Source organism: Lupinus angustifolius, chromosome LG05 (genome assembly GCF_001865875.1).
Source record: "Lupinus angustifolius cultivar Tanjil chromosome LG05, LupAngTanjil_v1.0, whole genome shotgun sequence".
In the NCBI taxonomy this organism is placed as follows: Eukaryota; Viridiplantae; Streptophyta; class Magnoliopsida; order Fabales; family Fabaceae; genus Lupinus; species Lupinus angustifolius.
The window spans coordinates 9,779,581-9,795,316 of record NC_032013.1 but is presented as its reverse complement, the minus strand read 5'-3'; the positions used below and the strand labels follow the sequence as shown (position 1 = coordinate 9,795,316).

At 31.4% G+C, this 15,736-nt stretch overlaps 1 protein-coding gene and 1 long non-coding RNA gene across 2 annotated transcripts; both read left to right on the top strand.

Annotated features, from left to right (window-relative positions):
- Positions 2,592-6,963, top strand: LOC109347162. The gene is made up of 3 exons (XR_002107567.1): positions 2,592-2,673; positions 2,825-2,827; positions 6,953-6,963. It is a non-coding gene; the product is annotated as an uncharacterized LOC109347162 (long non-coding RNA).
- LOC109346972 (auxin-responsive protein SAUR50-like) lies at positions 8,739-9,062 on the top strand. Its single transcript, XM_019586712.1, has one exon. It carries the CDS (start codon positions 8,739-8,741, stop codon positions 9,060-9,062), a length of 324 nt encoding a protein of 107 aa, XP_019442257.1.

Sequence of the window (15,736 nt, the reverse complement as noted above, 5' to 3'; positions counted from 1 at the left end):
CCTTTACGAGAAATTTTTTTCCTATAAGGGGATATCAATGGATGTGTTATGGTGGACACTAGAGGAAATGACATGGGGATTATGGCATAGGGGAAACATATCCATAAGGTAAGACTATTCTATATTACTTCTCAATTTTGATTTTGCAATGGTCAATGTGTACTTTATGAAGTTGGATAAACATATTATCACAAATAAAAGTGTGGTGGCATGTTCAAATATTGATTACTTTCTTATAAGGAAGTCAAGTTAAAATATTTTCTTAGACTGCAAAGTTAGTTATGGATGTAACCATTAAGAGTAAACCATAGAGAAAATGTCAAGATAAAGTCCAAAGAAACAGGTGGTGAAAATGGAAGGATGAAGACCAAAGGTTTTAGAGGAAAGGTTTCGGAAAGCACGAGATGACACTAATGATATGTAGGAAAAGTTGGTCATAAGAATAAGAAAGATAGCAAACGAGACATTAGATGAAGAATCATGATGTTGAGACAAAAGCGTCCAAGACAACATTAAGGTGAAAAATGAATGTTGTAGAACATGGTCCTTGTGTAAAACTATTGGAAGTTGGAAATAGTACAATAAAGCTAAGATAGACGTCAAGAAAGTGATGAATAAAGCGATATATAAAGTGTATGAAAAGTTATACAAATCAATTGGTAGGTAGGTAGCAAGTGAGACAAAAGAAACGTTTGTAAGTTTGCAAATGGTAGGGGAAAAAGACAAGAGACTGAGACCAAGTGAAATGCATTAAAGATACATATGAAAAAAGTATCGGTGAAAGATAAATTTATTAAAGAAAGATTGAAGAACTGTTTTTACAAGCTTTTCAATGATGAACATGATTCATTACATTCTGAAAGGCTAAATACTAAAGTGGAATATCAAAATTGTACATTTTATCATAAATTTTGGAAGTTGGAGGCAAAAGAAGCTTTGAAAATGATGAAGAATGATTGAGTCAGGTGAAAGATAAATTTATTAAAGAAAGATTGAAGAACTGTTTTTACAAGCTTTTCAATGATGAACATGATTCATTACATTCTGAAAGGCTAAATACTAAAGTGGAATATCAAAATTGTACATTTTATCATAAATTTTGGAAGTTGGAGGCAAAAGAAGCTTTGAAAATGATGAAGAATGAGAAAGTGGTGGGATCAGATAATATACCTATTGAGGTGTGAAGGTTCTAGGAGATCATAATATTAGTTGTATCTAAGTTGTTTAATGATATTATAATGTCTAAGAAGATGACACATGATTGGAAGAGAAACACTTTAAACCCTATTTATAACAACACAAGGGATATAAAACATTGTGCATATTATGAGGGAGAATAAACTCATAGCTATACTATGAAGCTAAAGCTGATTGTTGAGGGGATGTTGAGAGAAGAAACACTCATTAGTGATAACCAATTTGGTTTTATACTAGCGAGGTTGACTTTAGAGGATATATACTTGTTATGAAGATTGATGAAGAGATATCGAATGGGCCAAAAGGACTTACACACGTTTTCATTTGATTGGAGAATGTGTGATTATGTATCTAGAGATGTATTATGGAAAGTTCTAGTGAAGAAAGAAGTTCTTATTGCATATATTCGAGCAATTAAGAATATGTATGATGGGTAAAGACTAGTGTAAGAATGCAAGATGTGGTCTTAAAAGATTTTCCTATTGCTATAAGACTCATCGATGGTCAAAATTGAGTCTCTGCCTATTTACATTGGTGTTGGATGTGCTTATTAAGCATATCTCATAACTAATATCGTAATACATGCTTTTTAATGATGATATTATCCTAGTTGGAGAATCGATATAAGAATTAAATGGAAAGCAGAAAATGTGGAGACTAACTTTAAAAGCACATGACTTTCATATAAGTCGAAGTAAGACAAAATATATTAAGTCTCAGACTCTCACTTTAGAAAGAGGCGGGCAAAACTTATTGTAGAGGTAAAGATTGAAGATCAAACCATACCACAACTCACTAAATTTAAGTATTTTGCATCAATTACGCAACACAATGATGAAATTAAGGAAGATATAAATCATAGGATTGAAACAAATCGATAAAATGGTGGAGTGCATAAGTGAGATAAATGTTTCACTCAAGTGTAAGGAATTTTTTTGTCGCACAATCATAAGATCCATAATGTTGTATGATAGTGAATCTTGGATAATAAAATATCAACAAAAGAATAAACTTGACGCAATAGAGATGTAAATATTGTGTTGGATGAGTGAATATATTAGTTAAAATGAGATTAAAATGAATGCATTAGGGAAAAAGTTAAGGTAACTCCTATTATTGAAAAGATGTTAAAACCACACCTTAGGTGGTTAGGGCATGTGTGGAGGAAGTTGTTAGATATCTCAATAAGGAGAGTAGATCAAATGAAGATTAGTATAATTTCTAGAAACATAGTAAGATTAAGAAAAACCATGGGTGACATGATTAGTAAATATTTAGGCTATGTTTGAGAGTCTTGTTTTGGATGAGAAGAGAAGAGATGAGATAACTTTGTAAATTTTCGATTTTGTAAAGTGTCGACTTTGTTTTGGAGGTTTTTTGGAGTCCTTTACAATTAGGGATGACAATGAAAACCGAACTCGTGGATACCTGTTCGAACCCAACCCGAATTTGACGAGAAAAACCCGTTGTGATTTGGTTTGGGTAAAACCTTATGCTAATTTTCGGGTTCGGGTTTGGTACAACTACTACCCTACCTTGAACCCGCCCCAAACCCGTTAGATATAATATTAGGCATACCTAAAGTCCTAAACTAGAAATAGAAAGAGTAGCATGCTGTGAAAGTGAGAAAGTCTGAAACACTCAAAAGATTAGGATTTAGGATTTTGAAACACTCTCACACTCAAAAGATTAGGATTTAGGATTTTGAAACACTCTCACACTCAAAAGATTAGGATTTAGGATTTTGAAACACTCTCACACTCAAAAGATTAGGATTTAGGATTTTGAAACACTCTCACACTCAAAGTCACACTTTCTCACACTCACTTTCTTCTCCAGCAAGGCGGCAACGACAATCCTCAAGGTGAGTCTTTCATCTTCATCTTCTTTCATTACTTTTGTATTTCATTAATCCATGTTTCCATCAATCCTTGTGGAGAGTATTACTAAAAGTATGAAAAATAAGCATAAAAAGTGTATGATTATGAGAGAGAATATGCATTGAAAGTATTACTCTTCTTCCTTCAACCCTCTCTCATTTTGCTCAATACCTTTCTTCTAATGTATGGCAAACTAGGTGACTTGAACTCTGCCCATAACCTGTTTGATGAAATGCCCCAACGAAATGTTATCTAACTTTATATCAAGGGAACTCTACGGTCAATGCCATAACAATACATCACTACTTACATGCACATAAACTCTATGATCAATGCAATAACAATACAACCTAATTTATCTTGCTTCCATATTTTTCCATTACAAATTTTTTATCCAAGGTCTTAACATATTGTTTGATGCGAGTGAAACCAACATACTAAGAGTAATTGAAGTCATCTACAATTCTACATTGATAGAACAAAACCAGTAAGGTAGCTAATTAAATTCATATATAAACCTACCAATGACTGCAACTCATGTTGGGTAATTACTTCCTTGCTATAAATATGTAAACACTTCAAAACATGTTATCTACTAATTTAGATATTGTATAGAAATGTTTCTATTTAGTACTTCAAACAATTTACCGAAGATGACATTAACACATTGTAGACTTGTTAAGATGATGAAAAAAAGTAGAATTCAATGATTTACAATGTTCATGTTTAGTATTTATAATGTTCGTGTTTAGTTATAATGCATAATAAATTCAGTGATTAAATATGTGTTGTGACACAGTCATTTATAATGCCTAATGATTTCAATGATTGAAGGCTTAAACTTGTTTTTACTAATATGTGTAAATATTTTATTTCCTTCTAATTGTTTCATTATTTATCCAATTAGGAAGAATGGATCTAGTAAACAGAACAAATATGGATATGGCTAGTACCCATGATGCTTAACAAGGAAGTTCACAACAAGTAAATGTGATAGACACTTCTAATACTACACTTGAACAATCTCATATTAGACAAACTGATAATATAGAATCAACAACACAACCTACATCAAAGAGGCATAGAAGTGTGGTGTGGGAGCATTTTGAAAAGATTAAAGTGAACGAAGTAGACAAGGATAAGTGCAAATATTGTAAGAAAAAACTCGGAGGGGGTTCAAAAAATGGAACAAAATACTTGCACAACCATATGGAGTTGTGTGTTGAAAAAAGATTATGTCGAGAGGCAATGACACATGACAATCATTTCTAATGCTTAAAGCCTCACAAGGTAAGCAAGAGTTAGGAGTTGGAACTTATGATACAGAAAATACAAAAAAGGAGCTCGTGAGTGCAATTATTATGCACGGTTATCCACTATCAATAATGGACCATGTTGGTTTTAGAAGGTACTCAACTTCCCTCCAACCATTGTTTCAAGTGCCTTCTCGAAACACCATCAAGAAGGAGATATTGAAAGTGTATGATTGTGAGAGAGAATGTGCAATGAAGATATTGGATAGTGATGAAGAGACAGTGGCCATTACCTCAGATATGTGGACCTCAAGTAATCAAAAGAAGAGTTACATGGCAGTCACAACTCACTATATTGATTGCTCTTGGACTTTACAAAGTCGAATCTTGAGGTAATTATATTTATAACTCAATTTATTTGCATTTTTTCATGGCAAAATTATTGAATGTGAATATTGTTATTTTAGGTTCATTTATGTTCCTGCCCCTCACACTAGTGATATACTTTGTCATGCGCTCGTTGAATGCTTTATGGATTGGAACATTGACACAAAAATATCAACTATTACTCTAGATAATTGTACCATAAGTGATATTATGATTCCAAAAATTAAGGATAAATTGCGGTTGGGAAATTTGTTGAAGGATGGGTCTTTACTTCATATGCGTTGTTGCGCACATATCCTAAATTTAATAGTTAAAGATGGATCATAAGTTGTGAAAGATGGGATAGAAAAGATTCGAGATAGTGTAGCATATTGGAATGCTACACCAAAAACGAGCGAAAAGTTTGAGGAGACTGCTAAACAATTGCGAGTTCCTTACACTAGAAAGTTAACTTTAGACTGTCCAACTAGATGAAATTTAACTTACAAAATGCTCGAGGTTGCCATATCGTATAAGGATCTATTTAATTGGTTAAAGCAACATGACACTCAATATACTTGCTTGCCAAGTAATTCACAATGGCAATTTGCAAAGGATGTTTGTAAGCGACTAAAATTGTTTAGTTCCATTACCGAGATGATTTCTGGTACTAAGTATCCAACTGCCAACATATATTTACCCAAGATTTTCTAGATTAAGCTAGTAATAACTCAGTGGATGAACTCCTCTAATGAATTGGTTAAAATGAGGCAGAGAAGATGATGACTAAATTTGAATGGTATTGGAGTGTGATTCATGATATTATGGGAGTTGCTATAGTTTTGGATCCTAGATACAAAATGACATTACTTGAATTCTATTTTGATAAGTTGTATGACCATGATGCATTTACACAAGTAAGGAAAATCCGAGAGCTATGTTATGATTTAGTGTCTGATTATCAACAAACAAAAAATTCTAGTGGAAGCTCTCCATTGTTAAAAAAAACTGTTAGTAATGATGAACCTTTAGAGGAATATGATGTGTTTATCGAGAGGAGAAGAGAAACTAGAAGCTCAAGTGTTAAAACTGAGTTGGATCATTACTTGGAGGAGGATGTTATAAAAAGAACACCAGATTTTGACATTTTAAATTGGTGGAAGGCAAATGAAGTCATGTATCCAACACTTCAAGCAATTGCAAAAGATTTGTTAGCTATTCCTATTTCTACTGTAGCTTCTGAATCAACATTCAACACAAGTGGTCGAATATTGAGCCTTCATTGTAGTCGACTTAATTGGACTATATTAGAGGCTTTGATGTGTGCTAAGAGTTGGCTATGGTCTGCTGAGAATGCTGGTAAAGTTTTAAGTTATTAAAGTATTAATTCAAGTATTAGATTTAATATCTTATATTATCTAATATATTTTATCTTATCATTCTTTGTTTTCAATATTGCTAGGAAATTTGAATTCTAGTTTTGCACAAGAATATGCTACTGTTTTAACTGAAATGGAGTATGATGATGAATGTATTTTATATTTCACTAGTTTTAAATTCTTTGTTTAATGAGTATATTTAATTTTGGTTTTTAAATCTTAATACAATCGAAGTGATGAACAATAGTTTGAGTTATCATTTTGAACATTAGTAGTTGTTGCCTGAGTGTCTGTTGCATCCAGATATTAAAGAAGACTTGTATTTTAGTGTACTACATCTATGGAAGAAGACTTGTTAATTGTTATTGTTACTAAATTGTGCTATTGTTACTGAATTATTGTTATTGCTTCATCCAGATATCTAGCGAATATTGTTACTAAATTATGTGTTTTATTGGTTATGGTACTGAATTTTAGTGTAGTTATAACAGTATAGAGGAATGAATACAAAATATGAAATATTGCGATTTATTAGTTATTGTTATGAATGTTGTGTAGACACTTAAAATGTGGTGTTTTGTGAGATATGATATTTTTTGAAGCCTTTATTTTATTGAATATGGTTATGTGTTGTGAGTTGGAACTTAGATTATTAGAATTAAAATGTGTATAATTCATATGCTATGATGAACCTAGCATTTTTTCTCTTTCCCGTGACAATGATGCTAAAATGTGTATAATTCATAATTCATGTGTATAATTCACATTAATGCTCATCATTATTTTATTTTTTAATTGTCGGGTTTTCCCATCGTGTTCAGGTTACCCGAAACCCAATGGGTTTGAGGATGATATTCTTATTTTCAACTCCGTTGAGTTCGGATTTGGGTTCTACATTTTGGGTACGGGGTTGGGTAAGGGCAAATCCGACTCCGATCCGCCCTGTTGTCATTTCTATCCATAATACTCGATATGCCTATTTTTATGGTTCCCCAATTTAGAGTTTTTATGTAGACAAACATGTCAAAATACTTAAACGCTCTTCCTAAAATTATATAATTACATTTTTTGGTCAATTTCTCATTGTTAATTACATTTTTAAAGGTAGAGAAAAACAATATTCTTGCAATTTTACTCTTCGTTTTTCCATCTAAATTTTACACCCTCAAACAAGAGAGAAATTTCGCTTGATTAATTATCTTCTTTTCTCTTTCCCTTCCCTCCTTCATTGCCCCTTGATCTCTCTTTTTTCTTTTCCCCCATAACTCATAAACACAGCCTTAGAGATTGATATTTTACCAATAGACATAATTTAAGACATAACATTATGGTGTTGTTCGACTCATTTACCATCATGGCTGAATGAGACTAATGCAAGTAAAGGAGCATGAAACTAAAATGATGCATCTATATGGTAAGTACCTAAGATCCCTTTTACTTATTGGGCTAAAAGGTGCACGTTGGGTTGAATATCACAGCAGCTTTTGCATTACTCCAAGAGAAAAGGGTTACGTTGGGCATTTTAATCTTTGGTTTGGTACAGACATTGGTTTAATGTTGTTTCCTTTCATCTTCATTGCAAAAAATGAAGTCCCTTGGGAAGAAAGTAAGAAAAAATAACATGGCAAAGTAGTGAAACATTGGAAATTTGTGGAGTGCTTCTTTGTTGTTGTAGGAAACCGTACGTATTGGCAAGCAGAAAATGTGTTTTTTACAAGTTGAGGAAAGGATACTGAGGAGATGATGGTGCAATGGGTAATTCACATCCCTAACGAGTAAGTAGTGACATATTTGCACATGAGTAGTCTTGTCTTTACATAATGAAATTAGATTAATTGTAATGGGGTATGATATAAATTTATAGAGATTACGTAGTATTTGTTTAAATAAGTACATAATTAAATAAATATTGTTATGTTACTCAAAAGTGGTTGATTGTGGCAAAAATTGTCTGATTAGAGGCCCGAATATCATATTATATATTACCATATCAATTTGATAAATGTGTTCTGATATCTAGATGCACCAAATGATTCAATTGAATTTAATTAATAATTTTTAATTTAAGTCATAAACATTAATTATAAAGATTTAATATCTATACATTAATAATGTAAGAGTTTTTATAATATCAATATATCATCATTCATGTATTAACTATGATGACCGTATAAAAATTACATTATCGATGTATGTATATTAATTTCCAATTAAAAACACAATACTCAGTAAATATATCATATTCTATTAAAAATATAATATTTCAAAAAATTAATATTTAATAGCTCATCCTAAAGACCCTATATTTTGAATTTACCATATAAATTTATCTAAATTAATGCAAATTAATTGATGCATAAGTATTTCTTTCTAAGTAGTTGGTCATTAGGGACCAAGTTGTCCTTTGCAAGGACAATAAGGACTGTAAACCCTAAACAAGTTTAGATCCCCCATGTTCTTAAACATGCACAACCTCCCAAAACAACCCTATGCCTTTGTCCCCACAACCCCACATGAAATTTGTTTCTCTTCCTTCATCTAACTCTATCTGAGCCCAATCATAAATACCAACCACGTTCCCTTTTTCTTTCAAACACCCATCTCTCACTTTTTCCACTTTCTCTCTTATCACATATACTATAATCCAATATTTTACTCCCATAATGGCTTTAGGAAAATCAAGTAAACTTCCACAAAAAACATTTCTTAAGGAAATTCTCAAGAGATGCTCAAGTCTAGGGAAGAAACAAGGCTATGATCATGATCAAGGGGTCTGTTTGGATGTTCCAAAAGGTCACTTTGTTGTATATGTTGGAGAAAACAGAAGCAGGTATATTGTTCCAATATCTATTCTAAGTAGACCAGAGTTTCAAACCTTGCTTCATAAAGCTGAAGAAGAGTTTGGATTTGATCATGAAAAGGGTCTCATAATTCCTTGTGATGAAGATGTTTTTGAGTCTCTTACATCCATGCTAAGATGCAATTGAATGTGGCACACCAAGGCATGCACCCTTTTGCACTATTGTTGCTTTTCTTTTCTTTTTGGTGGAGAAAACATAGCTGAAGATGAAATTGCATCACCGCTTCTATGACTTGATTTTCTCCATTTTATTTGTTATATGGTAATGTATCAGAGATTCCTATTTTAGTGTGATTCTAACATGGAAGAAATTTGCCCATCATGAAATGTTCTTATGGGTTTAGATTGTAAATATACTAGAATGCAACATTTTTCCACAGTGGTGAAGGGTTGTGCAGATGTACCCTACTGTTGGAGGAACTCATATTAAAACATATTGAAGGCTTCCCATAATATTGTCTTGCAGTTGGTAATCTGATCACTATCTCAACAATATCTCATTTCATGTTCTAGATCAATTAGATTTTTATAAGTAATACAAAAATGTTACTATTTGTTTTCAAAAACAATTCTATTTATTTATGTGACAATATTTTATTGGTCTTAGACATGGAATGAGACACTCTTAGAGACAGACTCAGTCCCTAACCTTTCTCCTTTGTGTGATTGTTTTTATATTTCTAATTAAGGAAAAAATCATAAATGTTTTTTTGTAGAACATTCATATGATATGAACAACATATGATTTATAAGAGTGACTAAATTTTGGTGTATCCTATACTTTGATTGTTCCGTGAATAATTTTATGGTTAAGTGTATCTCATTGTTGATGTTAAAAAGTAATTTTAAGATGTAAAGATCTGTTAATGAATTTTGTTTTTCTGCATAAAGAAACCATTAACAATAATAATACAAATTAAGCATCTATGTAGAACATGATTGGATAAATAACTTAATCAATCATTTATTGAGTAAGTTTTTTATTTTTTAAAATAACTTAAAAAAACTTAGTTTTCATAAGTACATATATACTCTTTAATATTATGTTTCTTAATGTACCAAAACGTATTGAAAGTGGGTGAATATATAAAAGTTAAAGTGATTTAATGTAGTTAACTATAACTCTAATTAAAAATATAAATAATATATAGTGACTTGCATCCAGCATTCTTTTAATTACCTTCTACTATAAGATCAGGTTATCCATTGATAATATGTTTCATAATTATAATATCTATGTACTATTAATATAAAGATTTATATTAGATTAATTATTATTCATTATTTATTTGTATAATAATAAAATATGAATAATAAATAATATAATGACAATATATAAAACTAATGAATATTTTTTTTAGTCATACACTTTAATAATATTCGGAGTTTGTCACTATAGACAAGTTTGGACTCGTTTTGAGGGTTCTGTCTTTGTTTGAATAGTTATTTATGCGAAGGACAGGGTTCTTGTCTTTGGTTATATCCAAAGTTGCAGCCTTCGAAACTGATAGGAAGCCACTTCCAACAGAAACAGTCACAGAATGTCCATTCACGCTTCGATTCGTTACATTGTTGCAGGTCTAATCTATGAAAACCCAAATTGAACTGAATATGATTAATTTAAACTTTTGATTTATGCTTTAAAATTTCTCAAATCTATTACTTTAAAATAATTGAAATCATATTAGAAATAGAGAAAAATAATATATTCTGACAGTGTATGAAGTGTATACAGTTTCATTATATCATTTATCATTTATGTTTAATTATCATTGACTCTTTAAGAAAACTAATACAACTGAGTAATAGATAATAGGACAAGATCATTTGTCCCTAACGTTGTCTCATTCTCTGTCTCAAGCAAATTATATATTAAGACCTGAATAAAATAAAAAATTTAAAACAAAAAAGTAATAAAATGGAACACTCTGATTGACTTGAGACATAAAATGGAACATCGTTTCGAAAATATGATCTCCATCCATAGATAATATACTGACCATATAAACTCTTACATTATCATCCATAAATATTATAATGTCAGAAATATAGAATTCTAATGTGGAGCTAATAGTGTTGTGCACGTATCAACACCCTTGATATTATCATTTTTTGAAGTAAATTGGAATTTTTTGAGGTAAGACAACTTTGAATTACTTGAAGTAAACCCTAGACATATTGCTTAAGTAATTAAGAAAAGAATTGTGAAGTGATTATAAGACCCTTGATCAAATAAATTTTTAGTGAATGAAATAAAATATCACAATTTTATCAAAATAAAAAATAATAAAAATAAATTGCAAGAGCTTATTATGGAAAAAACGTAGAATTTTATTTAAAATAAAACAATTATTCGTATTTTTAGTTTAGACATATTTTTCTTTCATAAATTCAAATCAAGTTTCCTCAATTAAATTCCTATCTTATTAATCATAAGATGTTGATCTAATGACAAAAAATCGTGCTAAATTCCTAGAATAACTAAAAGATCAATAGTTCAATTCATGAAAGTAATAATTGTTGGAAGAAATAATCAAGTAACAATATATTCATGCCATCTTAGTCACTCATATCATATGCATCAACGTTGAGCCTTGATGTCCATATATTTAAGCTCTCAGTTTTAAATGGGAAAGGTGTAAAGATAAAGCTAGAAACTCCATTATAAATTAGAAAATTTAAGGTGTAGATATATGGTTGCAACGTAACTTTTAATAATTTTAGGACCACTCAATCACTTCAATATCTGCAGTGTTAACCATAATGAAATTAATTCTTACCAATCAGAAGCTAGATTTAATTTAAGCCACTCGTTGCTCCCATACCCATTAGAGATGGCAAAAACACTTATACCCACAGGAAAAATTTGTACGGGTATGAGTTACAAACAGGTACCTGTGAGTTTTATAAATGGGGTTTTAAAATTACCCGTAGTAGATACGGGTGAGTATGAGTGTTATGGTATTCGTGAGTACCCGTTATTTATATGATTACTATATTATCTTTAATTAAAATAAAAAATACACCATCCTAACCTTCATTACACTATGTACATATTTTCCTTTTACTTTGTCTACATTTTTTAACTTGTTTATATCTTTTATTGAATTTGGTGGTGAAATACCCTACAAATATTATTACATGTGTAGAAACACACATGTCTTACAAAGAAAATATATATTTTTTGTTAAGGAAATGAGAACATCAAATTACACAAATAGAAAACACAAATAGATTTAACATTTTTGACAAGTATTCAATCAAAAGGCACAACAATAATTAAGCTTCATCAAATTTGAAACATAATAGAAGTAGAAAGTTAGAAATTGATTTGTAATATAGGAAACTCGCGTGTACCCATAAATGTCAGTGAAAAAGCGCACACGGGTACTCATATGGATACAAGCAAGTTTGTATATTGTTCTCCTATTTTGAAACAGGTAGCGGATAGCTACTGCTACTATCTGTGCTCGCGCGTGCCCGTTGCCATCCCTAATACCCATACACCCAAAGCATGCGACTTTAATAGGAACTCACTTTTTTACGTGTAATATTTGTTTTGAAAATTATAAGATATGATTATATTTCTTTGTAATACATGCAAAAATTTGCTCAAATCTACTTGGAATGGAATGAAATTTTAGTAATATATATGTATATGCTATAATATGGTTTTAGAATTGGGTTGGTTGTTGAGAATTAATTGTGCATGAAGTACGTTGTTCATGCAAGGACGACTCAAAGTCAAAGGTATGTTTAGATGATGGTTTTTGTTAGATATTTCATCATGGTTGGTGAAATATCAATTATAGGATCTTGAATATTACGATTCTCATACATAATATAAAACAATGATATAAAGTCATACATGCATCCATGTTATCTGATATACTCATTTGATATATATTTTGAGAGAGTTTTTGTATGATGGTATTCCTCAACCAAATCTTTAATACATTTGGGACCTTCGCTTTCTCTCTGATGGGATAGAGTGAAAACTATTTATGATTTGGTGTCTTGGAGACCATAATCGTTCCTTATGCGTTAACTTATAGAGTTCTCATTATCCAATCTAGGCCAACAGTTTGGGTATCCCATCATTAAGCTCATATTCGTTATCAGTTTCAAAAGTCTTATGATTGTTAATGATTAAATTACTTGTTTTATAACCCAAAATAAATAGTCAATATAATTGTATTAAATATATGATGTCCACCTTAATTAGAAATTATGAATTTCTAACATTCTCTCACTTGGACTTCATATTTTTCCTGAAACAATTATATCACATATTATTTAGGCGCACATCTGTATGCTATTCATATTTAGACTTCTCGTTAATACAATTTAGTTCGTCTCATATATCAATTATGAAACCATCGCGGTCTTCATCACATTCAAGAGTGACTCGACCATGATGATCACCATACCAATATACTAAATGACATAGATCAAATATGGATGAGTGACATAGAAATTTCATGCAATGTGATCTTAAATATGTCTATTTCCAATTGGTCCTTCTTTATTCTTTAGTGAGATCAATCCAAACTCCTTAATTGCAACACAATAGTTACAATACAAAAGTTCAAAATAGAATAATAAACCATCAATTTTATTATGCATAAAACTATATATAACGTCCAAAGTAAATCATAAAACATATAGACTCCCACCGAACTAAGGTATCTTAAGGAGCAATACTCATATGAGAAATATGTGTTGGGAATTCCTTATGATTGGTGAAATACCAATCCTATGATCTTGAATCTCATGATTCTCACACACATATATGAAACAAAAGGTGCAGTATCATACCCGAATCCATGTTCTTGGATGTGCTCCTTTGGTATATGTTTTTTAAAGAGGTTTTGTGGTATGATGACCTTCCTCAACCAAATCACTGATTTCTCTTGGGACTTGCGTTTTCACTCTAATGGGGAGAGGAGAAAACTGAAATTGATTTGGTGTGTTGGGGACCATAACCTTCCTTATGCGTTAACTTATAGGGTTCTCATTATCCCCTAAGGGCTAACCTGATGGGTATCCACCCATTAAACCCATATCCATTATCAACTTTTAGAAATCTAAGGGATGCCAATAATTAGATCACTTATAATATAACCCCGAAAATAAATAGCTAATATCATTATATCAAATATATGATGTCCACCTTAATTAGAAATTAGAAATTTCTAACAATCTCCCACTTGGGCTTCATATCTTTCTGAAACAATTATATCACAGGTTCTTTAGGCGCGCATCTATATGCTATTTACATTTAGACTTCTCCTTAATATAATCTAGTCCATTTCATATATCAACTATGAGACCACCACAACTTTCATCACATTTATGTGTGACTCGACCATGATGATCACCATATTAATATACTTAATGACATATATCAAATATGAATGAGTGACATGAAAATTTCATGCAATATGATCTCAAACATGTCTATTTCCAACTGATCATTCTTTATTCTTTAGTGAGATCAATCCACCAAAGTCTTTAATTGCAACATAATAGTTATAATGCACAATTTCAAATTGAAACTATAAACCATCAACTTTATTATGCATAAAAAACTATATATAATATCCAAAGCAAACATAAAACATATAGACTCCCACTGAACTAAGTATCCTAAGGAACAACATCCTATGAGCAACATGCTCATGAAAGACTTTAGGTACCAAACTCTTAGTCAGTGGATCAACTAGCATAAAATTTGTCCCTCCATGTTCTATGGAAACTTGTCCATTTTGAAAACTTTCTTTAACAACCAGAAACTTTATATCAATGAATTTTGACTTTGCAGAACTCCTATTATTGTTGGAGTAAAGAACCGCAGACTTTTTGTGACAATAAATCCTCAATGGTCTTTCAATACCATCGACCATACATAAGCCATTGACAAAATTCCACAACCTAATGCCATGGACTGATGTTTCAAAACAAGCCACGAACTCCACAACCATGGTTGAAGGAGCTATAAGCATCTGTTTCATAGACTTCCAAGAGATAGCACCTCCAGCCAATACAAACACATATCCAGAGGTGGAGTATCTACTGTCTATACATTCAGCAAAATCAGAGTTAGAGTATCCAATGATCTCTAAATTCTCAGACCTCCGATAAGTGAGCATGTACTCCTTTGTTCTCTTCAAGTAATGCATAACACGTTTGATCGCCTTCCAATGATGCATTCCAGGATTACTCAAATATCTGCCCAAAACTCCCATAACAAATATTATGTCGGGACGTGTGCAAACTTGAGCATACATTAGACTTCCTACTGCAGATGCATAAGGAATCTTTTGCATCTCGTATATTTCAAGGTCATTGTTGGGGCATTGTTCGAGACTAAACTTGTCTTCCTTAGCTATAGGGGTATCCCCTAGTTTTCTGTCTTTCATGCCAAATCTATCTAAGACTTTATCTATATAGCTTTATTGTGATAACCTTAGGATACCTTGAGAGCGATCTCTCAGTATCCAAATACCTAATACAAAATAAGCTTCCTCAAGATCTTTCATTTCAAAATTCTTCGTTAGAAATCTCTTGGTCTCATGCAATAGTCTCATATCACTGCTAGCAAGCAGTATATCATCGACATATAATACTAGGAAGATAAATTTACTCCCACTGAACTTATAATCTACACAATCTTCAACTTTATTTGCCTCAAAACCATACGAGGTAATAACTTGATGAAATTTGTTATTCCATTGATGAGAAGCTTGTTTAAGCCCATAGATGGATTTCTTTAATTTGCATACCATAGACTTTGAGCCA

Coding starts and splice junctions, on each gene's coding strand:
- LOC109346972 (XM_019586712.1), top strand. CDS start 8,739: ATGGCTTTAGGAAAATCAAGTAAACTTCCACAAAAAACATTTCTTAAG.